Source organism: Procambarus clarkii, chromosome 49, assembly GCF_040958095.1.
Source record: "Procambarus clarkii isolate CNS0578487 chromosome 49, FALCON_Pclarkii_2.0, whole genome shotgun sequence".
Classification (NCBI taxonomy): domain Eukaryota; kingdom Metazoa; phylum Arthropoda; class Malacostraca; order Decapoda; family Cambaridae; genus Procambarus; species Procambarus clarkii.
In genome coordinates this window covers 34630307-34655819 of record NC_091198.1, presented here as the reverse complement: position 1 = coordinate 34655819, position 25513 = coordinate 34630307, and the positions used below count along the sequence as shown (strand labels likewise).

The 25513-nt window shown below is 43.1% G+C and overlaps 1 protein-coding gene across 1 annotated transcript in view; it reads right to left on the bottom strand.

The window, feature by feature from the left end:
- Positions 1-25513, bottom strand: part of LOC123763247 (protein tramtrack, alpha isoform) — a 242845-nt gene that overhangs the window by 197550 nt on the left and 19782 nt on the right. The window contains 3 exon segments of the mRNA XM_069303178.1: positions 379-579; positions 21133-21205; positions 23427-23488. Coding sequence (XP_069159279.1) covers positions 379-579; positions 21133-21205; positions 23427-23488 — 336 coding nt within the window.

The following is a 25513-nucleotide window of genomic DNA, read 5'->3' as shown; positions in this document are numbered from 1 at the left end:
TATCACTGAGAAACTCTATAATGTGCACAAAGAATTGTATATCTTGTGCAATTCAGGAAATGCCAACACAGCTGTTCATGTGGAAGACTGAAGCTTGATGGTGGTACACTAGATATGGTGATTCGCACTAGAATACTGCCCTGGAAGGATGCTGTGCCAAGCTCAATATTAGTTTGAAATGTTAGAGGCATCATGTTGTAGATTACATCCAAATAGACTTTTGTGGTTCATTAAAATTTTATGGAGTTTTAATGTGAAATATCAATCTTAATACCATACAACTGATTTAAATATTTATAATAAATAGAACATAATTATATACATATAATAAGGGTTAACTAATGATTATAAATTACTAGGAAAAAACACTTCACATACCAATAATATTTGGCATCACTTTGCGGAACTGCGGTCCAGGTTTCTTAGCAGTGTTGGATGAACCTTTGTCCAGCAGAAAAGCATATTTTTTAGTTTCTGCCTTAGTTTCTCCCGTGGCAGGGGCTTGTTGAACCATCTTTCCAGGCGGCTGTGCAGCAGATTTGGGTGGTTGTTGAACTGTAGTGCTATACTGTGCATTAGCTGTATATATATAAAAAAAAAAACAGTGTTAGTCTATACAGCATGCTGAAAAAGATCAACTATACTATTTGAAAGAAGCAGAAATTTGTTAGATTATAGTGTAAGTTTCCGTCAATATATGAAAATGTTTCATAATAGGAAGTGTTTTGTCACATGACTAAGAGATATTAATTTAAATGTATAAAAATCAACTACTATAAGAAAGGGAACTATAAAAATAAAGTAAGACACATATAAAACCTGAATTGAATGAAACGAAATGCCAAATTCTGGGCGAGCCCCACTAACTCTCTGAAGCTATTACGTGTATCTCAAATGTAGTGCCAAACTACTAGGTCCTATCAGTTGCAGTTCTGTGTCCTACCAAGGACGAAGAGCCAGAACCAGGGCCGCCTCATACACAGGGAGCAGTGGCCTTTATATATTAACTTAGGCATTTATGCCACCACTGAGAAAGGAATCCAGAGTGTAAGCAAGACAGAACAATCCAATACTGGCTCAAACGAGCCCTCAGCCTCAAGAACGGCAACAGAACTCCCTGAACAATGTAAACAAATGATTAAAAAAAATTTATGCAACTAGCTAGTTTATGAAGGGGGGGGGGGGGGTAGGAGTGCCTAGTGGCTCCCTGAAGTTAAGTGCTGTGAAATCCAACCCATGGTCACACAAGGGCACTGAAGTCAGATAAAAATACAAGATACCTTGATTTGATTGTTGCCGCCGAAGGCGGCTAGTTTATTGTGCACCCCATACTCATCCTGTGAGCGGTAGCGCAAAAGCATTACAGAGGGCACAAAAGGTCTTTATCAGACCTCATCTTAGATTATTACATAAACAATTTCTTCAATCCTTCACACCTTATAGATACAATGTCAGCTAGTTACAGAGAAAGTGCTATTACAAGAGCTACATATTTACAGTAAGTCATCATACATTAACACTTTCGCGCTTTAGATTAGAGATAACTCGTCGCCGTTTTCTCTTATGATTCCGCATAACAGCCTACTTTTCTCGTCCATCGAAAAAATATTTCTATAAATTCCATTTTTTAACCGAAATGGATGGGGATACTTTTGTTTTGTAGAGAATTTATTTGCGGATGTTTTGGTACCAGAATGAATATTATATCACATAAACTTCTATGAGTAAAAAAAAAAATACACAAAGTATGTTTGGGGGTGTGGCGAGCGTGTGGCAGTGGGTTCCCTTTAGCCGTTGATATATCCAACACGTGGGAAATATTTGTATGTGTTATGTATATGTCTGTGTAGGGAATTTTACTGCGATCACTGTCATACAAATTATAAAATGTTTCAACAAGTATAAACATGACAAAACATCAAACGAACGAAAACAATGCGTTCGTTTCTGCTGCGAACGCATACTGAGCGACGTGGTTCTATATTTGGCGCTTCTCTTACACATGCTTTGTACAAATGTTATACAGTTCATCTTATAGAAAATTTTATTGCGAACACATTGGTATAAAAAAGAAATACGTACATAGAAAAGTAGGGTCAGGAAACGTATAAACTTTCCAAGCATGATTTCCCCCTGTGTTTTCGCCAGTGCGCTCGCGGCTAACTACTCTCCACTTCACACACTCTTGCGGGTGGGCAATTACCTATATTAAACATTCATATGCATATGTCCGTGTAGAGAATTTTATTGCGATTCCAATGATACCAAAATTAGCGATGTAGGACAACTGTAGGCTTCGCAACCATTAAGAGAGTGGAAACATTTTGTTGCTGTTTGGCGCTCTCGGCGAGTGATCTGCATAGTTTTTTATTTGGTGTTGATACTCCTTATGCTTGGGCGGCATTTTATAGGTATGCTCTTATAGACAATTTCATTGCGAACACAGTGATACCAAATTTAAATATGTGCGCCTTCAATTATTGTCAGGACAGTCAAAAGAGTGTACACTTTTTGGTCTTACCTCGTAGGCGCGCGAAGTGCCGAAAGCATCTGGGGTATTGTTTTTTTCTTGAGCGCCGAGAGCGCGAAAGTGTTAATGGTAGGTCTTGTCGTTAATACATAATAGTTTGGCCAATGGGGATATTACAGAGTCATAGGGGAGCTTCTGTTTATTATTAGTCCTCACAATACACTACTTGTTTCTAAATCTCATATGTCGTTCATCTACTGGAAGCAAAATGTGGGTATGACACTGTACTTGTTTTTATGAGATTCAGAGGCCGCCATTGTTCTTTTGTACTTTATCAGTCTGCAGTTTCATAAAAGCAAGTATGTCTACATACCGTTTGTAGTGCTTTATTACAGCTTCTTTTTCCTCTTCAGTCAGCACATCACCTGTCACCATTTCTTTAAATGTGTCACGGCAGAACCATCTGGGATGTGGCGTGCGCGGCCCGAGGCGGGCATCCACGTCCAGTTGAACTTCGTCACTATCACTACAAGCGTCACTGGTTTCACTTTGTTCTTTACCACAATCACTTTCAACATTTCCACTACTGTATTCCTTCAAACAGAGTTTATTAGACCCGGTATCAACATCTTGATCGTCATCACCATTAAAGTTCTCACCCTCAGTGTCACTACGTTCATCATCAGGATCAGTTGCGCCATAATACTCATCGACAGCACTATGCGTTTCTACGTGGAATAGTTTACCTCTGTTCATAGCGCACTGCGTTGATGAGGCTGGGGTGTGGGGAGCCGTGGTGGAGAGCCCAGCTGGTGTGAGGGCTGGGACACCCCCTGCTGGGGTCTCCCCTGGGGTACTGGCCGCATGGGAGCACATGGTGGTACCCCAGGTTGGTGTGGCCTGCCTTCAGTTATTAATACTCTCACAGTTTCCTGAAGAGTGGTTATCATCGTCTTTTGGTGCATGATTTCCTTATTTTGTTCGGTTATCTGCTTGGTCAGGTTTTCCACAATTTTGTTTTGTTTTTCTACTGTATGCATAAGCTCACTAATTTTCTGTGCCTGATCCAGGCCCCCCGACCAACATGAATTGGTAGGGCCTACAACTGTGTCACTCGAGCTACTAGCCGTGGCGTTGGAGTGGTTGGGTAAGTTAGGGGAGTGTGACGGAGTGACCAGTGGGGGCACAGCAGATGAGCCAGGGTGGTTACTGGCGCCCCCCAGCTGTTGTACCCCTGGCAGCCCGTCTCGGCGGGAGTGAGGCACAGTCCCCATGCCAGGCGGGAACTCCCTCCACGTGACAGTTTGCACACCTCAGTTTTAGTGCACCACCCTTTTTAGCATCACACACAGACGTTGCATGCTTTCCGGCACAGTGGCCACACCGCTCATCATTCCAACAGTTCCTTGCAACATGATTCCACCGTTGGCACTTGTAACACCTGCGCCTGGGAGGGGTGTAAATCTTCATTGTTAGTTGCCGATAAGCACATGGAACAGTAAATCTTTCCGGCGGAGTCTCTTCGCTGGTCCAGTTGGCCCCTATTTACAAACTTTTCAGGTCACGAGCCCAATTTCTTCATAAAAATCCAAATCGGGTTATGAGCTTTGCTTAGGGAAACGAAGTTTGTTGATACGCGTATGGCCGACCTAGCGTGTAGTGGCACAGCGATCGCACCTCAGTTTACCAGTGCCTCCTGCCTAGTGACAATCGCGCATGACCTGTTTTTTCCAATTTTTGGGTATTTGAACATAAAAGTTGTTATTATATATCTCACCATGGGTCCCAAGAAAAGTCAGTGGTACAGTTCAAGCCAAGAAAACACATGTGAGAATGGCCATAGAGGAAAAACAAGAGATCATTCGTAAACATGAAAATGGTACATGGGTTGTTGAACTAGCTAGGCAGTACAACAAATCTACATCAACGATATGCACTGTACTTGCTAAGAAAAAGGACATTACGAGTGCTAAAGTGGCAAAAGGCATAACAATAATCACGAAACATAAAACACAAACACTTGGGGAGTTAGCTAACAAGAGCTAACAAGGAGTTAGCAGGTGATAGCAGTTCAGAGGCCATCATTTGTGAGAAAGCAAGGCAATTGCACAAAGACCTTTTAGAGAAAACCCCTGGAGTGATGCAGATATGAGAGAGTTTAAGGCAATTAGGGGATGGTTACAGAAATTAAGAAAAACAAGTGGTATTCATAGTGTTGTGAGGCATGGGGAGGCTGCCAGCACAGACAAACCAGCAACTGAAAGATTTATTGAAGAATTTAAAGATTTGGAAAGGGACTCCCCTTCCAAACATTAACACGTCTCCTCCTCCCCACCATCTTCCATACACCAACAAGTCATCAGTAAAGGTAAGTAATAACTTGTACATACTTTAGTACTGAAGATTTGGGTGAATTAGGTATAAAATTTACTTTGAAGTTAATTTTTTGGGGAGTCTGGAACGGATTAATTCAATTTACATTATTTCTTATGGAGAAAATCGCTTCAGTTTAGGAATATTCAACTTATGAGCCGTCTCTGGGAACGGATTAAAATTCGTGTAAGCTGAGGTACCACTGTATATATATCCAGCCCGGCGACTTAGGCAGGCAGAAACCATCTGGTGCTTCTGGCTCGCCAGTGTCTGCCCTTACCTTGACATTCCCACGAACGGGGTGACGGTTGGCATTCCAACCCGTCCTCTTAAAAATAACGTCACTTTTGGCTCGCATGCGCGCTATGGCCAAATTTGGACGTAATTTGAAATGAAATCGACTCACAAAAGTGACGTACTGTTCCGTTTTCTGTTTGAGTCGTCCGGCTTACTTGGTAGGGTTAAAAGAAGAAACTTTCAATATAAGTTTTTATAACGTTTTTGAAACTTTATGAGAAATTCCTGCCCACCTAACCTATCAGAGGACCCTTAACTTGCTGTTGGTGAAAAAAAAATCCCAAATTTATTTAAATTTTTTTTCACTTTCAAATTACGTCCAAATTCGGCCATACGGGGAAACGACCAAAAGCGGCATTTTTAAGAGGACAGGTTGGGCATTCAAAGCACATTGTATGAAGTCATATTTCACTTTTTGTCAGTAATGTAACTTCACTTGAATATATTTTTCTTTTGATTGTGTTTTAGCCAAGTGGTCAAGGTTTTTTTGTCTTTAATTATTCATTATTCATTTTTATTTATACGAGTAAATTGTTATTGTAAATTGTTTCTGCCCGAAACGCTGCGCGTACTAGTGGCTTTACAAGAATGTAAATACTGTACTATCCAATGTATTCTCACAAACCCAATGTACCTTCTTGTATATATATAAATAAATAAATAAATAAATAAATAAATAAATATTAATTTTTATCTTTTTTTTTTGCATGGCTATTCCTGCGTTGGAATTTTTATCATTAAATATTATAAAGTGTTATTCTCTTGTTTCTTTACCCACAGCTTCCACACCGTAAAGGTACCAACAGATTTATTTAATTTTGTTTTAATAAAATAGTTACAGTAACAATAGTTACTGCGCTATTCCAGATGACGTCACAACTGTTATTACACTGCATATACAATATTTATCTGTGACTATCTACACTTTCATGCACCATTACTAATCACTAAATGTTTCTGGCAAGTGTAATAATCTTATAACTGGTTATCAGAGTTGAGCCTAGTCACGCATATTTTGCAATAAATTCTTACAGCACACATTGAATATATAATATTTTCTTTGTATTTAGAATGTTTTTACCGTGGATTTTTCTTGTGCAACTGGGCTGTCAATATTATTATTATGTTGTAGAATGTATTAAATATCCATACATAGATGCATTTGTGCAACTAAAATCAGTTATATATTATATTCTCTGAACAATAAAGAATACTGTTTTAACTGTTATTACACTGTAAGCACAAGTTACTATTTACATTTTTGAGCACCATAACAAACCATTAACCACTTAACTGCACCAACCGAGTATTCTCGGTCGGTGGGAAACTGCGCCATCCAAGGAAACTTATTTTTTCTTACCCAATCTAAATGTGTGCGAGGTAGGTTGTGGACTCTTAGGACCTCCAGTGAGAGGCAGCCATCTTGGACAAAATTCCCAGAATGCCCTAGGGCTGCTGGCTGGGTTAGTACTGAGTGAGCAAACATGGGTGGCGCATGCGCCTCTGGCTCCCAAACATCTGTCTGACGCGGTGTTGAAAGAGCGCGCAGTCGGTGAAATTCAAACCTTATTGTATGAAGAACATGATGGTCATAATATTGAAGCTAAGCGCAATAAGGACCTAACACAAAGGTCGGATGCAAATGATACAGCACCTATGAGGACGATACAGCGAGCGTATCCAGTTGTAACTCTGAGCGCCACCCTTGCCCACCTATGTTATCTCCAATTTATTTAGATGATACATAGATGAATCGTTTTCTGTGTTCAGTAACGATGCATCTGATACAAGTAGCATAGATGAACAGTGTTAGCGGCTTCCATAGATATTTTCAAGAATAGTTTAATCTCTTCTTGACCGATGGACACTCTTTGAGGCTGGCTGAAACTCTTCCAGACTGACGGACACTCTTTGACGCTAGCTGAATCTCTTCCTGTGTGGGACCTAACAAGACAACTTTTCAGACTACCTTTCACGACTGGCTCCCTCACAAGGGAGCCGGTCGGCCGAGCGGACAGCACGCTGGACTTGTGATCCTGTGGTCCCGGGTTCGATCCCAGGCGCCGGCAAGAAACAATAGGCAGTTTCTTTCATTCTATGTTACCTAGCAGTAAAATAGGTACCTGGGTGTCAGCGGTCATTGGCTGCTTCCTGGGGGTGGAGGCCTGGTCGAGGACCAGGCCGCGGGGACACTAAAAAGCCCCGAAATCATCTCTAGATAACCTCAAGATAACTAACCTTACAAATTGACCTTTTCCTGTAATCTTTTCAAGACTACCTTATGTTTTACAAGCTTGGCTACATACCACCTACAGGTACTAATGCCAATGGTGTACCTGAGTGTGTTCTTTACAAGCAGACAGAACGAAGAAACAGGAAGCGAAAATCTATCTGTACCTGGTTTAACGAGAGCAAAGTCGCGCTGTGCACCATGGATTACGTAGTTGATTGTTACTCACTTCCAAAGTACCGAGTGTGTAATACAGTGTGTTACTGTGTAAATAGTGTGTGAAACTGTACATATTGTAATTTTAGAGAATTTTTAACAAGTAATATTGCAACAATAAACATTTATTGTGGACACATTACTGACCCATGTATCACAGTTCCATGGAACATTATGAACGTTCTACTGTATACATATTGTACAGGACACAAATATGCATCATATATGATAAAAAAAACAAATAAAACCACATTGGAAATACATAAAACAATAATTGAAAATACATTTGTGGCAACACCCGGTGCTTGAAAGGCCCGCGCGACCGTATCTGGGCATGCCACACACGGGCAACCAACCCTGATGACGTCACAGCACACCTTGTCCATGTCTTCACAGCCAAAGTAAGTGGAATTTGGTATTTATTTTTACATAGACATGTTCAGGGAAGGTAATTTATCATTTTACAAAGAAAAAAGAATTTTTGGGCTGAAACTCTTGAGCACCAAAACTTGCATCACTTATTTCATGTGCACGGGGAATTTCACAATAAACTCAGCGCAGCACAGTGGTTAAGCAGGTCTGGCAAGTCCAAACAGCATTGCCCCACCACACGCTAATCAGCTGACGATGCTACCTCACTTGGCAACCTTCCTCCGCCTAACAGACTAAGGTAATTCTAGGCACAACATTGCTATTATCAGAATTCTGGTCATTAAATCTTTAAATTAATAATTTTCACCAGATTATTTTGCAAAAGAACATGAGAAGTCATTTAAACATTCTTAGATAGACCAAACAATGACAGAGTGCTGTAGCTACCTGCCTAGCACTGTGAACATCTTGAAAAGCATTGTGTTCACTGATATCTGAACATTGTACATAGTCTTTATCTGCTGTTAACTCAAGCTGTAAGCACCAGCATTGGTTGCTCATTCAATACTGATGCCTTTGCACACAGAAATGCTGCTCACAATCTTTTTTTCAAAATGGCATCTGTTTACTGGAGGCCTGAGAAAAGTCAATGTGAGCCCAGTGTACTCGTGGGACTTTTAAATCTTACGCAATACTTTAGTAACAGCACTGCACAGAGCAGTGCAGTAACGTTCTGCAGAGCAGAGCACATTAAGATGCTGGATCAGGGGTGCACAGAGCACCATATGGCATTCTTAGGTATAGGGAGCAATTCAAAACTCCTGCGGCTAAACGAGGTTCACATCCTGTGCCTCAAGATTCCTGTAAACAGACGTCATCTTGAAAAAAATCCTAAGCATCTGTTGCTGGCTGTGAGAGCCTTAGTACTGAGAGAGCAACCAAGGCTGGCGCATGCAGGAGTAGCGCACAGCACCACTGTGCAGCTATTTACACAGCATCACTTAGTAATGATGAATAAAATAGGCAACTGAAATAATTTTGTGTTGATAGAGTTAAAGATGATCCTGACTGTGATAAAGACTATGCCCGACATTCAAATATCAGTGAACATAATGTCAGTTATGATATTCACAGCATGAGGTACAGACACAGCACCAGCACCCAGCCACTGTTTCGTGCATCTACGCATCATGAAATGACCTTATGTTCCTTCACTAATATTCATTTCCTCATGGAAATGGTTTCATATTCCAGATTTTGTGACGGGAATGTGATAATAACAGCAGTTTTATAGCTAGTCATAGCAAAATATGTGGAATATTGAAGGCATTGTTTTGCATCAAGTAACTGCTGGCATCACCTGCTTGAGACTCCATGCTGTGTTTTGATTTTATCACCATATCCACCAAAACATATATATGCACCATAACAAACTGCTTATTAATTTGTTATGGTGCATATAAATGTTGATAGGGACATATAATGTGTGTATATAACATAATAACAGGAACACTGTTCAGGCATCCCTGTATACAGGAGTTGTAGCTGATGTGTGGAAAAAGGCTAACATAGTTCCAATCTACAAAAGTAGAAGCAGGGAAGACCCCCTTAATTATAGACCGGTATCATTGACAAGTGTAATAGTCAAAATATTGGAAAAAATAATTAAAACTAAATGGGTAGAACACCTGGAGAGAAATGGTATAATATCAGACAGACAGTATGGTTTTCGATCTGGAAGATCCTGTGTATCGAATTTACTCAGTTTCTATGATCGAGCCACAGAGATATTACAGGAAAGAGATGGTTGGGTTGACTGCATCTATCTGGACCTAAAAATGCTTTTGACAGAGTTCCACATAAGAGGATGTTCTGGAAACTGGAAAAATATTGGAGGGGTGACAGGTATGCTTCTAACATGGATGAAAAATTTTCTGACTGATAGAAAAATGAGGGCAGTGATCAGAGGCAATGTATCGGACTGGAGAAATGTCACAAGTGGAGTACCACAGGGTTCAGTTCTTGCACCAGTGATGTTTATTGTCTACATAAATGATCTACCAGTTGGTATACAGAATTATATGAACATGTTTGCTGATGATGCTAAGATAATAGGAAGGATAAGAAACTTAGGTGATTGTCATGCCCTTCAAGATGACCTGGACAAAATAAGTATATGGAGCACCACTTGGCAAATGGAATTTAATGTTAATAAATGCCATGTTTTGGAATGTGGAATAGGAGAACATAGACCCCACACAACCTATATATTATGTGAGAAATCTTTAAAGAATTCTGATAAAGAAAGAGATCTAGGGGTGGTTCTAGATAGAAAACTATCACCTGAGGACCACATAAAGAATATTGTGCGAGGAGCCTATGCCACACTTTCTAACTTCAGAATTGCTTTTAAATACATGGATGGTGATATACTAAAGAAATTGTTCACGACTTTTGTTAGGCCAAAGCTAGAATATGCAGCGGTTGTGTGGTGCCCATATCTTAAGAAGCACATCAACAAACTGGAAAAGATGCAAAGACATGCTACTAAGTGGATCCCAGAACTAAAGGGCAAGAGCTACGAAGAGAGGTTCGAGGCATTAAATATGCCAAAACTGGAAGACAGAAGAAAAAGAGGTGATATGATCACTACATATAAAATAGTAACAGGAATTAATAAAATCGATAGGGAAGATTTCCTGAGACCTGGAACTTTAAGAACAAGAGGTCATAGATATAAACTAGCTAAACACAGATGCCGAAGAAATATAAGAAAATTCACTTTCGCAAACAGAGTGGTAGACGATTGGAACAAGTTAGGTGAGAAGGTGGTGGAGGCCAAGACCGTCAGTAGTTTCAGAGCGTTATATGACAAAGAGCGCTGGGAAGACGGGACACCACGAGCGTAGCTCTCATCCTGTAACTACACTTAGATAATTACTGTTTGGTTGACCTAAGAATACAGTGGCACCTCGACTTACGATTGATCCGACTTCCGCTAATTTCGAGTTACGATATAAATTTGATCGGAAAATGTGACTCGACTTACGATAGTGTCGTCGACTAATGATATTTGTTGATACACGTTTGGGTCGACCGAGCGCATGGTTCCCAGTCGCATGGGCCGACCTACCTCAGTTCACTAGAGCCGCCTGCTTAGTGATGATCACGCTTACAAGAACTTATATTTTATTTTTGTGATTTTTTGCTTTTTGCACATTATATATCACGCCATGGAAAGTCAGTGGTAAGGTTCAACATATGAAAACACATATAAGGATGACCATAGAGCAAAAACAAGAGATCATTTGTAAATATGAAGGTGTGCGAGTTGCTGAACTAGCTAGGCAGTACAACAAATCTCAGTCAACGATATCCACCATACTTGCTAAGAAAAAGGACATTATGAGTGCTAAAGTTGCATAAGGCATATCAATAATCACGAAACATAGAACACAAATACTTGAGGATGTTGAACAATTATTATTACTGTAATTTGGATACACAGCAAGGAGTTAGCGGGTGATAGCCTTTCAGAGGCCATCATATATGAAAAAGCAAGGAAATTGCATGAAGACCTTTTAAAGAAAACCCCTGGAATGAGTGATGCAAATGCGAAAGAGTTTAAGGCGAGCAGGGAATGGTTTGAGAAATTTTGAAAAAAAAAAAAAAGTGGCATTCATAGTGTTGTGTGTTGCGAGATGTTGGAGGAACACAGCGAAGAACTGACCACAGTAGAACTTCACAAGGAGCAGGAACAAGAGTCAGCTGAGGAAATTTCTTCAGGGGAGGAGGAAACAGTACAAAATGTCCTTTCTTCATTAATTAAGAAAATGTGTGCAGCATGGGAAGAATTGCAAACTTTTGCTGAAATGACTCACTCAAATCACGGTGCAGTAGGCCGTTGCCTTAACCTTTTTAATGACACTGTGATGCCTCACTACAGACAAAAATTAAAATGTATGGAAAAACAAAAATCAATGGAAAGGTTTTTAGCGAGACAAATAAGCAGTGAAAAACAACCAGGTCCTAGTAGTATGTAGGCAAAACTTAGGAGAGAGAGTACCCCAGAGAAGTCATCACTGCCTGATGTTATAATGTAAGGGGACTCTCCTTCCAAACAGTAACACCTCTCCTTCTCCCCCCCCCCCCCTCACCATTTTCCATACACATCAAGTCCTCCATAAAGGTAACAAACATATGTACTGTATTGTAGTTAGAGAACACAATTAAATTCAGTATAAAATGTATTTTTAAGTTAATATTTTTGGGGGTGTGGAGCGGATTAATTCAATTTCCTTTATTTCTTATGGGAAAAATCGTTTCGACTTATGACATTTCGAATAACGATATTTTGACTTACAACGTGTCTAGGAACGGATTACCATCGTAAATTGAGGCCCCACTGTACATGTCACTATATATAGAGCTCCATATTTTTGAGAATAGAAATGTTACACACACACTTAACCAAATAAATTCCAAATGTTACACCATATTGAATATTATTACTGGAAAAAAAACAGCGTTGAATGTAATGAAACACTATTTTCTGGGCGAGACCCGGAGGCTTCCTGGGACTATCCAGGCTGACATGGATATTATTAGACTTTGGCATCAGTCATTGTGAATGGAGTTCTAGGCCTACAGGGGACCAAGAGCCAGAACCTCGCCCCCCCCCCCCCTCAGACAGGCACGAGGAGCAATGGCGAATAGAAATGCACATGTGGTTATGGAGCATTCTATGTCTGCCATCGACGGGTCAGGCACCCAGAGAGGTAAGCATCCCAAAACAAACCCCTATTCTGGTCAAAACTACTACTGAAAGGCAAACTAGTGAACAGAACTCTCCAAAAGGAAACGAGCAAACGAGCATGACGTCACCACATGCCACGTCGCCATCTGCTCAGCTCCCCCTACCCCGGGAGGGGGAAGGGGGGGAGCCCCAGACCCCTCATGCTGGCTACCCACACCTTCAGTTCTCAGGATGGATGTCAAAACACGCGAATTACCGAAGATCGGAGGTAGGGAGGGTTGCCAGGGAGCCTCCGGGTCTCACCCAGAAAATGGTGTTTCATTACATTCAACGCTGGTTTTCTGGAGGGGGGGGGGACCCCTTTGGGTCCCCGGAGCTAACTACCCAAAGACAAGGACAAAAGAGGGATGAACCAGGGAGGGTGGAAACCACGAGCCCTAAACACGAAACAAAATAAACGGCAACACCAAACGACCCCACAGAAGACCCGGGAGACCCGAACCCCGGAAGAGGATAAAGGGAACCCGGGGCAACCCAAAGCGCGTCCCCCAGACACAGAAGCCGTGGCGCACAATGAACAGTGGAGAGCCGCACCAAACACAACACACGATGCACCCCAGGCCAAACCAACCAAGCATCAACAACCCAAGAACTCCTCCGGAAAACATCAGATACATCCCTCACTAGAAAAGAAGGAGACGGGTGTAACCGAACCAACAGGACCAAACAAGCAGAAACCTCTACGCCAGAGGAGAGCAGGAAGCACCTGACCTGACCCCCAAAAGCCAACACCAACAGGAAGAAGAGCCTTAGTGAAACAATCTGGAACCGAAGGGGCCACCACAAACCAATGAGAATAAAGAAAAGAGCACCCAAGCCAAAGGCCAGGACGGCTGAGGCGGCGCATGAGCCGGCCGGAGGTGAAACAACGCATGAGACAGCTTGCGAAACGGCACCGAAGGAACACCAACACTGAACGCAAGCTGCAGCAGCTCCGCCAGCACCGCACAAAAGGTACTTTTGTACTTTTTACTGAAGGTAAAAGAGTTAATATTTGAAAACCCTCGAGATATTGACATAATGGCATTGCAGGTCTGGAATCAGGATGATAACCTGATAATTGTAAATGCCTACAGCCCACCAGCAAGCAACACGAGGACAAAGGAAGAACTGGATGACAAACGAGAGGGCCTCATAATGGTCATGAGAGATATTATTGTACAAGCAGATAAAGATAAATCACGACTGTTGATACTGGGGGACTTCAACTTTAGAGCAATAGACTGGGAGGCCTATGAAGCAAGAACGGAGGACTTTTGGACATGCAGATTTGTGAACCTCATTCTGGAGACATTCTTGTATCAACACATAAAGCAAGCCACAAGAATGAGGGAAGGAGATATACCGTCAGTACTGGATCTAGTATTCACCAGGAAAGAAGAAGAGATTTTTGACATCCAGTACCTTCCTCCCTTGGGAAAGAGTGATCACGTCCTGTTAGACATTAAATATGCTTTAAGATACCATCTAGAAGAAAATGGGGACATTGAAACAGTTGATAAACTCAATTTAAAGAGAGGCAACTATGGGGAACTTCAAAATTTTTTTAATGAGTGTAATTGGACAGAATTGTTGCTAGGCAGGGAAGTAAATGAAATGTATGCCAAATTTTTAAAACTATACGAGGAAGGCACACAAACATTCATACCAAAACAGAGATGCAGGACCAGAAAACAGGATTGGTTCGACAGAAATTGTGAGAGGGCAAGAGACCAAAAGACACAAAAATGGAATCAGTATAGGAAGAGGCCAAACCCCCAAACATACCAGCGATACAAAGATGCGAGAAACAATTATACAGCAGTAAGGAGAGAGGCAGAAAGAAATTTTGAAAAAGGGATAGCAGATAAATGTAAAACAGAACAGGGCCTATTCTACAAATTCATAAACAACAAATTGCAGGTAAAGGATAATATCCAGAGGTTGAAAATGGGAAACAGATTCACGGAAAATGAAAAGGAAATGTGTGAAACATTAAATGAAAAGTTCCAAAGTGTGTTTGTACAAAATGAAATCTTCAGAGAACCAGACACAATAAGAATTCCAGAGAACAACATAGAGCGGATCGAGGTGTCTAGAGATGAAGTGGAAAATATGCTAAAGGAGCTCGGGAGGAACAAAGCAGCTGGCCCAGATGGCGTTTCACCATGGGTTCTGAGAGAATGTGCATCTGAGCTCAGCATTCCACTTCACCTGATCTTTCAGGCATCCCTGTGTACAGGAATCGTAGCAGACGTGTGGAAACAGGCTAACATAGTTCCAATCTACAAAAGTGGCAGCAGGGAAGACCCCCTCAATTATAGACCTGTATCATTGACAAGTGTAATAGTGAAAGTATTGGAAAGCTAATCAAAACTAAATGGGTAGAACACCTGGAGAGAAATGATATAATATCAGACAGACAGTATGGTTTTCGATCAGGAAGATCCTGTGTATCGAATTTACTCAGTTTCTATGATCGGGCCACAGAGATATTACAGGAAAGAGATGGCTGGGTTGACTGCATCTATCTGGACCTAAAAAAGGCTTTCGACAGAGTTCCACATAAGAGGTTGTTCTGGAAACTGGAAAATATTGGAGGGGTGACAGGTAAGCTTCTATCATGGATGAAAAATTTTCTGACTGATAGAAAAATGAGGGCAGTAATCAGAGGCAATGTATCGGAATGGAGAAATGTCACAAGTGGAGTACCACAGGGTTCAGTTCTTGCACCAGTGATGTTTATTGTCTACATAAATGATCTACCAGTTGGTATACAGAATTGTATGAACATGTTTGCTGATGATGCTAAGATAATAGGAAGGATAAGAAATTTAGATGATTGTCATGCCCTTCAAGAAGACCTGGACAAAATAAGTATATGGAGCACCACCTGGCAAATGGAATTTAATGTTAATAAATATCATGTTATGGAATGTGGAATAGGAGAACATAGACCCCATACAACCTATATATTATGTGAGAAATCTTTAAAGAATTCTGATAAAGAAAGAGATCTAGGGGTGGTTCTAGATAGAAAACTATCACCTGAGGACCACATAAAGAATATTGTGCAAGGAGCCTATGCGATGCTTTCTAACTTCAGAATTGCATTTAAATACATGGATGGTGATATACTAAAGAAATTGTTCATGACTTTTGTTAGGCCAAAGCTAGAATATGCAGTTGTTGTGTGGTGCCCATATCTTAAGAAGCACATCAACAAACTGGAAAAGGTGCAAAGACATGCTACGAAGTGGCTCCCAGAACTGAAGGGCAAGAGCTACGAGGAGAGGTTGGAAGCATTAAACATGCCAAAACTAGAAGACAGAAGAAAAAGAGGTGATATGATCACTACATACAAAATAGTAACAGGAATTGATAAAATCGACAGGGAAGATTTCCTGAGACCTGGAACTTCAAGAACAAGAGGTCATAGATTTAAACTAGCTAAACACAGATGCCGAAGAAATATAAGAAAATTCACCTTCGCAAACAGAGTGGTAGACGGTTGGAACAAGTTAAGTGAGAAGGTGGTGGAGGCCAAGACCGTCAGTAGTTTCAAAGCGTTATATGACAAAGAGTGCTGGGAAGACGGGACACCACGAGCATAGCTCTCATCCTGTAACTACACTTAGGTAATTACACTTAGGTAATTACAAGAAGAGGCAACAGTATGTAGCATCAGAAGACAGCCCTAACAACAAGCAAAAAACAAGACAACCCCATCCGAGACCTAAGTAAACCTACGAAGGGACAAGAAAATGGAAGAACTGCCAGGAAACTATATATGGCCGTCGAGACGAAGCACGCAAGTTTGACACCTTGAACGAAGCCACCTAATCACCATACAAAAGGTGACAGACTCAAGTCAGAAAACCAGAAGCAAAGACCCAACAACGTGACGGACCGGTCCAATCTACCGAAATAGGCGGAGCCTCAGACACACCTCCACCCCCAGGTTTGGACGCCGAGTAAGCACACCCTGAAACCAAGGCTGGGCCGGCCTCGAAAGAGTCAAAAGGACAACTCTTCCTCGGAAAGTCACCAAGTGACCAGCTCCAAGAACCATACAAGACCCAGCAAAGACCAAACCCGGGAGGGGAACCAGATGGGACATCTGCCAGGCCACCAAGAACCCAAACCCAGCAAGCTGGGAAAGAACCAAAACCCTGGCGAGCAGACAACGCAGACCGGCTGGGAGCCCAGACTAACCAGTCATCAAGGTAGGCCAGCCCTTGAACCTAACAGACGCAGGCGGGTCACCATGACCCGAATAGGGCGTGGAAACACGCAAGGTGCCAGGATCAAGCTGAATGGAAGGCAATGAAGCAGAAAACGTGATGCCCCACAACCAAACCGAGCCAGTCCCTGAACCCCGGATGAAGTGGGATGTGCCAATACACATCCCAGAGGTCCAGGGACACCATCCAAGCGCCCTGCGCCAAGAGAAACTGAACCAGGGACAAAGCAGTCATCCGAAGGGAGGGGCAATAGATCCAGGGGTTCAGACAGACCCGACAAAGCGCAGGTGAAGAGGCCCGCCCTGCCAGCCCCAAACCCCCTAAAGGAGAAAGGGCCACCCAACGCCACCGTAGGCCAGAAGATACGACCCGACAAACCCACAATTCGTGAGACCAGCGTGAGCGAACAGCACAAGCTTCCCCATCCCCCCCCACTGCCCCATCAATGGGGTGAACTGCGAAGCTGGCACCACTGGCCCATGAAGAGAGAAACCACTGAGCCCCAGCACAACCCCTCTAGAGAGAATCCATACCCCCCCCCCAGATCCGTGGAGGACCAACAAGTCCGTCAAAGGACGACAACAACAAGAAGCTGCCCGCAGATATAGCACAACCGCAGAACCTGCGAACATCAAGAAACAAAAAGGCAATGAAAACCAAAGAGCTAGGACCCAGCAGATTCCAAAGAAGCGAGCACCACCTGCTGATACGTGAGACGCGAAGCAAAAGTAAGAGACTTAGGCATTCAACCCCGGGACGGCCCCAAGCGCGTCCACATCCCCCCCCCCCCACTACAAGCCAATCCAAAGACAGCTCCAGGAGGGAAAAGAACCGCAAGAACGAAGCCAATAGGTTATGAATGCACGAGGCCATAGCAACAAGCGCAGCCAAAGGGAGGGAACCGGCACGGGAAGCCGCACACGGCCTACATCCCGTGGAAGGGCAGGGGTGAACAAGCACACATGGAGGTGCAACCCCTGTCCCCCAGCAAAACCTGGACCACCTTTAGCCCTACGAGCCACTCAAGCGTGCAGAACAACAGAACATATGCTAAGCCACCAACGAAAACACCAGGCAGTCCGGAAGCCAGGATGACACCGGAAACCCCCAACGAATACAGGAGAGAGACAAAGACCCAAACTGTTAAGAAGATGGATTCATGAGAGAGGCGTAACTCGAGTCGTGCAAGAGGTAAACCGCAAAGGTCACCCGTACTACACAAAGCCAGATACGGGAGACCGAAACCTCCAGAAGGACAGGACCGAGGGACCCTAAGGGACACGGAACCGAACCTGGGAAGGGGCCAACTCGTTCGCGGAGGGGGAGGGAAAACCCAACTCCCCAGAACAGCAAGCCCCGCTCTGAGGATAGAAAAGCCCATGTGGGGGACCAATGTGGCCTAAGGCCCCCAAGTCTTCCTCCCCAGCCCCAGGAACCTCCACAGCAGGACCCGGGGCCAAGCCTTTTCCCCAAAGTCCCGGCCTAAGAAAAAGCCAGGGCAGCTGGAAAAATTAAGGAAGGCGCCCCACTAGTCAGACCCATACACAACGGCTGGAGGAACAGGCTCGAATGCCTCCATCACCATCCCAGAAGGGGCAATCCCCCGAGACTGCCCGAGTCTCCAAACCCAGGTAACCTTGCACTGACCACGAAACCCACAGATGTTTTGGAGCCGAAGGCAGGGGAAGAGGACCAAACCGAACCAAAGAAGGGAAAGGACAAGGAGGAACAAAACCAAATTAGGGAAAGGACGAGGAGGCACAGACTGAACCAGAGTCAAAAGCGATCACCACCCCAAATCTGGGTCTCTATAACCAACAGGGCAGCCTCAGGGCTTCTGGGACAGCAATTAACCTAACACGTTGCAGAAACCTAACCGCAACAACTGCGCCACCTGTACACGAATAGTTATCAATGGACCAGGTAAACCGAGTCACAAACAAGCAACAAAACTCGCAGGACTCTGGGTCAAAGGTGTCACCGACCCAGCAGGCAGTGACGGAGTCAAGAAAATGAAAGTAACCCGGAGACAAGGGGACAACAACCCTCAAACTCACAAAGCAAGAGGGGACTCAGGGTTCACATCCATCGGACCCACACATCCCCATGGGGATTCCCAAGGTCATGAGACGAAACTCATGCTCAGGGAAGCCAAAGCAGGGTACTGCTAACCAGCTAACTGCTCTACCAACAAACTTTTAGAAGACTGCACCCCAGGGGACATGCCCACTCAGGGGGGCCTAGCAGGGGGTACCACCATGAAGGACAGAGCAATCTAAATATGCGGGGGGGGGGGGGGGGGGGCAACAACCAAAGGCAGACCCACCCCCCAACCAGCCATCAGAAACAAAAGCAAAAATAAAACTCTGCAAGAGCACACATACCCAGAGGGAACACAGCCGGCCGCCATGAGAGGTGACAACTAGCTGCGCAGTACCCTGCGCCCCACCAGTGCAAACTACCTCTTACCCTAAGGCAAACAAAGGTGTAAGAAACCCCCCAGCACACAAAGGGCGGCCGATCACCGAGCAGCAAAAGATCCAGCAAAGGTAGATCCCAAGGCGACTTGTGGAAGGTGGCCCCAAGCCCCAAGGGCAGTACTTACAGGGCACCTAGGGAAGGTGACCCTAGGCGCATGCAGCCCAAGTACTTGGGAGATTACTTTGGCTCATGCACCACAAGAGAAGACCTGCACCGCACCACAAGGCACAGAACAGTGGACAGAAAGCCGGAGCCAGAGCCATAATAACCGGCGCCATTCACATCAGCCGAACTGAAGGTGTGGCTAGCCGGCGAGAGGGGTCTGGGGCTCCCCCTTCCCCCTCCCTGGGGAGGAGGGAGCTGCGCAAGACGGCGTCGCAGCATGTGATGACGTCATGTGCTCATTTGCTCGTTTTCTTTTGGGTAGTTCTGTCCATTTGTTTACCTTTCAGTAGTAGTTTTAAACCAAAATAGGGGTTTGTTTTGGGATGCTTACATTTTCTGGTGCCTGACCCAGTTGATGGCAGACACAGAATGCTCCATAACTACAGTACATGTGCGTTTCTATCTCACTGCTCCTCATGCCTCTCTGAGGGGGCCAGGTTCTGGCTCAGGGTCCCCAGTAGGCCTAGAACTCCATTCATAATGACTGATGCCAAGGTCTAATAATATCCATGTCAGCCTGGATAGCTCCAGGGAGCCAAAGAGGCTCCCCACAGAAACAAGATATAAAACCAGACACTGAAATAATTATGTGAAAATGTATTTGGGGCAGCCCCTGCCACACTCACTGTCGCCACTAGGCTGACCTTGGATTCTTGTTCCGTGTATATGAACTCTCAACACACGATCTTTGTGGCTCATTATGGTGCACAAATATGTAGATACTGTACTTAGATATATACGTGTGTATATAGTGTAATAACAGCAAAACACTGCTTGAGTGATCTTAGAATATATATACATGTCACCAAATATGAGCCCCATATTTTTAGCATAGCAATGTTTCACACTTTAACTATATAAATTACACAAATTACATACTCTTGAATAATATTACAGCAAAAAAGCAGATTAGAATGAATGAAAGACATTTATAAATACTATGAAAATACTTGTATATTTTCTGTAACCTGTTGCCGCACGAGGTGGCGGTGGCAAGTGTGTCCGGGAGCCTACTCACTCAGCGCCCATATAGTTGCTCACCTTCTCAGTTCCATCACAGCTAAAGTACATTACATACAATATTTCTGTTTAGTCTCTCGTGATCAGAGCCTACATTTTAACAATACTGTACAAGAAAATATTATTTTGTGAAATAATTTTTTCTTGTGCACCACTGAGGTGTCATATTGTAATGCGATGCAGTTGAATAGTTAAGAGATAATTTGATAAAACACCTCCAAAGGACACCCGATAATCCTGGTTGTGTTGTTCATACATCGGACCATGAGTAGCTTCGTCCAACGACCTGGTAGACTAGACCACGAGTATGGTCAGAGACCGGGCCGTAGGTACATTGATCCCCAAAACCAACAACAGGAACAAACAAGTAGGTAGTGTATGTTCACATGTGTGTATTTCTTGTTTGTAAATAAAATGAATGTGGACCCCAAATTGTCCACAAAAACATGCATAGATAATGCAGTACTACTAACATTTGTCTCCTCTGCAGTAGTTAGGCCAGCCTCCTCACATTGGGCAGCAATATCAAGGATCCCTCGCACCTGCCAAATACGTTACACAGTTAATCAATGGCAATATCAATACAATTCTACAGATTCAATAATGCTACCAGAATACAAAAACTATGCATGCTGAACTCTATCCCATGTAGTGACTACCGATCTTGAATTGTTTGTGAAGAATTTCATTATTTTTCTTCTTTTTTGTTTTCTGAACAATAAAGTTTCTTATTATATATTATGCCATGGGTCCTAGGATGGTGAGGGGGACTGAATGGATGGTGAAGGGACTGGATGGAAGGATGGTGAGGGGACTGGATGGATGGATGGTGAGGGGACTGCATGGATGGATGGTGAGGGGACTGGATGGATGGATGGTGAGGGGACTGGATGGATGGATGGTGAGGGGACTGGATGGATGGATGGTGAGGGGACTGGATGGATGGATGGTGAGGGGACTGGATGGATGGATGGATGGTGAGGGGACTGGATGGATGGATGGGTGGTGAGGGGACTGGATGGATGGATGGTGGAGGGGACTGGATGGATGGATGGTGAGGGGGACTGGATGGATGGATGGTGAGGGGACTGGATGGATGGATGGTGAGGGGACTGGATGGATGATGGATGAATGGATGGTGGGGGAAACTGAATAGATGGAAGGAAAGGGACTTGGATGAATAGAGGAGGGGGGACTGGATGAATGGTGGGTGGGACTGAATGGATAGAGGAACTGGATGGATGGTGAGGGGACTGGATGGTGGGGGACTGGATGGATGGTGAGAGGACTAGAAGGATGGTGAGAGGACTAGAAGGATGGTGAGGGGACTGGAATGGATGGTTGATGGGGACTGAATGGATGGATGGTGGATAGACTGGATGGATGGAGGGGGGGGGGACTGAATGGATCGTGGGAGGGACTGGATAAATGGTGGGGGGGGGACTTGATAGATGAATGGTGAGGGGACTGGATGGATGGTGAGGGGGACCATATGGATGGTGAGGGAACTGGATGGATGGTGGGGTGAAAATTCCTCCCTCACACTGCACCCTCCCTGCTTCCCCCACACCCCCCATCCCACCACCGGACTCTCCTCACTACCTCCATACCCCACACCAGACCCCCACCCCCCAGCTGTACCCTCCCAGCCACATCTGAACGGTATTAATATGGGCTTTGTTGCTTCCAGCTGGTGGATCAGGAGGCAGACTGCATGACATTAAATTCTTGTTGTTTATTGACTGTGAAAGCCTGATTGACTGTAAATGGCTGAAGGATTAAATGCCTGATCAATTTCTACCACAACTGTGAATGCTTGACTGACTTTTGTTATGACTGCCTGTGACTGGTCTTGACTGTGAATGCTTGACTGACTGACTGTGAATGCTTGACTGACTGACTGACTGACTGACTGACTGCCACATAACAGAGGCAGTGAAATGTTTGAAAAGAAAATCTGGAACAAGTGAGCAGACATGAAAGCGTTTAAGGCAAGCAGGGGACGGTCTCACCACCTCCTCCCTCCTCCTCACCGTCTCACATACGCCAACAAGAGTCCTCAGTAGAGGTGAGGTGCAGTTAAATGTTCACTTATTTTATTTATGGTTCATATTTATACCTGATTGTTTTGTGTATGAAAAATATGAGTAGTATTCAATATAATATGTACTTTTAAGTTAATATTTTTGGGGGTATGAAACAGATTAATTCAATTTACATTATTTCTTATGGGAAAATTCATTTTGGTTGACGAATTTTGGTTGACGTCTCTGGGAATGGATTACAATCGCAAACGAAGGTACCACTGTACTGCTAAAAAATATTCTACAGTAAACATTAGATTATTTCAGGGTCAAGTCTCAAGACCTATTGCAAGCTTTAAAATCAGAATTACACATGCTGAGATAAAAGAAAATCTGTGTGGTTTCTACAACGCCCCCAAGAGTTCCCCCTAAATTTTCCACACTAAAAGCAGAGAAGGAAATCATAATAATGTTTAACCTATTTTTCCATGTGATAAGGTAGTAAGAACCTTTCCATAATGTATACCAAAACATACAATTGCTCTTCAAATCTGAATAACTAAATAATTATGAATAACCAAACAAATCTGAACATGCAAACATCAAAACCAAAAGGTAAATGCAGTATCTCTACAAGCAATAAAATTACAGCTATATATTTTTTGGTGAAAATCAATCCAAAATTTGGTAGTAAAAAACATTTTGTTTACAAACCCTTGTAAGAGACCAAAATACTAACCTGGAGAGCTCGACCCAGCTTGAGGAAAGCAGCTAGATGTTCCTGTTCCACCATCACTTTCCCTGAAGTAAATATTATATCAATAAAATTTTAAATGTACCCTAACAAAAAACTATATTAGAATAATATACTGAATTTACCTATCATATTCGTGGACACCTTGTGCACCCCTGAACTATCCACCAAGGGGTTTATCACCGAAGAAAGGTCTCCAGGCACACCATCTAAATCTAATGCAGCCAGTTATATTGCATATATGCTTTCCTTGGACCTGTTTCTTCTGACCTTTTCTAGGACCTTTCCTCCCGACATGTTTATCCTTTACAGGATAAACATGTCAATTATGACACTAGCTAACCGCATATGTAAGTTGCTCAGCCTAGAGACTGTATGTGACCGGACAACCTCAATTATCTTTCACCAGATTTTTAACATGAAGGAGAATAAGCTCAAATTCGGAATACCAGTTACCTGTGTGTGTTCTGCTCTTATGAACATTACACAGATCCTATTTGAGCAAAGTAGGAATATTATCACCTTAACAGACAAGGTAAAGAAACAGGAGAACAAATCGAGGAACTAGTGCACGAAAATGAGAAATGGAAAGTGAAGAGTGGTGAATTTGATGAAATTAACAAGAAAACAGACTCGTATGGTGAACAACTCCAAGAACCCTAAAGGGCGAACAGAGTTAGGCAAGTATATGCAAATAAAAACTTCATGGACAACTCACATAGAAGAAGTTAATAAATAACTAGAAAAGTACAAAGAGGAAATTAGAGACAAGTACAGTGCAAGTTGTAAAAGAGAGAGATGATCAGGAAGTGTGAATGGAAGTCAAAACCAGAAATGACCAACAAGAAGCAAAAGTTAGGCAAGCAATTTGAAAAGAACTGGTTACCAACAGTAAATTAGTACAAAACACTGCAGATAGAAGTAAAGCCATAATAATTTTTGGGTGTTTAGAAAAAGAAATATCATCTAGGGTGGACAGAAAAACAAAAGAAATGAAAATCATAGAGAAAATAATAGGTTTAAGAAAAGGCCTAAATCCAAAGGAAAATGTCAGTAATTTTAGGATAGGAAAATTAAGAAAGACAAGACCGAAGACAAGAAGTTTGCCATCCGAGCACTGTTTGCTCAGCTTTCAGGATGGCAAACTTTGGTCAATAAGACAACATCTCTCAAAGGAAGACAAGAGAAAAGCTGAAAACCAACCTCGATGAAACGAAACGTCTAAATGGGAAAAGAATGAAGAAATTTTTTTTTCTATAAAGTGTTAGGGACTGGGAAGCAAGTGAAATGGAAAATAAAAACAAAGCAATCACTAGAGAAATGGGGAGTAATGGGGAAAGGGAACATATTACTGAAAATTGTATACACCATCATTTAGCCAGACAGGGCTTGACAGCTGAGTGGACAGGGCTTGAGATTCCTAGTCCTGAGGTTCCGGGTTAGATTCCCGGTGGAGGCGAAAACAAATGGGCAGTTTTTTCACCCTGATGCACCTGTTCACCTACAGTAAATAAGTACCTGGGAGCTAGACAGCTGTTACGGGCTGATTCCTGTGGGTGTGTAACAAAAAGGAGGGCCTGGTCAAGGACCGAGCCATCGGGGATGCTAAGACCTAAAATCATCTCAAGATAACCAAGATCATAGATGAAGCGAGATAAAAAAATACTAGAGCTAAGAGATATAATTCAGCTTAAGGTCCCAGATATTGTTGCACTAACAGAGGCAAAACCTGAAGAAAATATTTTAAATGAGGTCGTATTCCCAAGGGGCTACTCAGTTTGGAGACGTGACAGGAAAACTTGGAAGGGGGAAGGAGTGGCTGTGCTGGTGAAAGAACACCTGAAGGTAAGAGTTAATAATTAAAAACCCTCGAGAAGTTGGCATAATGGTATTGCAGGTTTGGAATCAGGATGATAAACTGATAATCGTAAATATCTACAGCCCACCAGCAAGCAACACATGGACAAAAGAGGAACTAGATGACAAACGAGAGGGCCTCACAATGGTCATGAGTGTGATTTCAGTAAAAGCAGAAAAAGATAAATCAAGACTGATGGTAATGGGGGACTTCA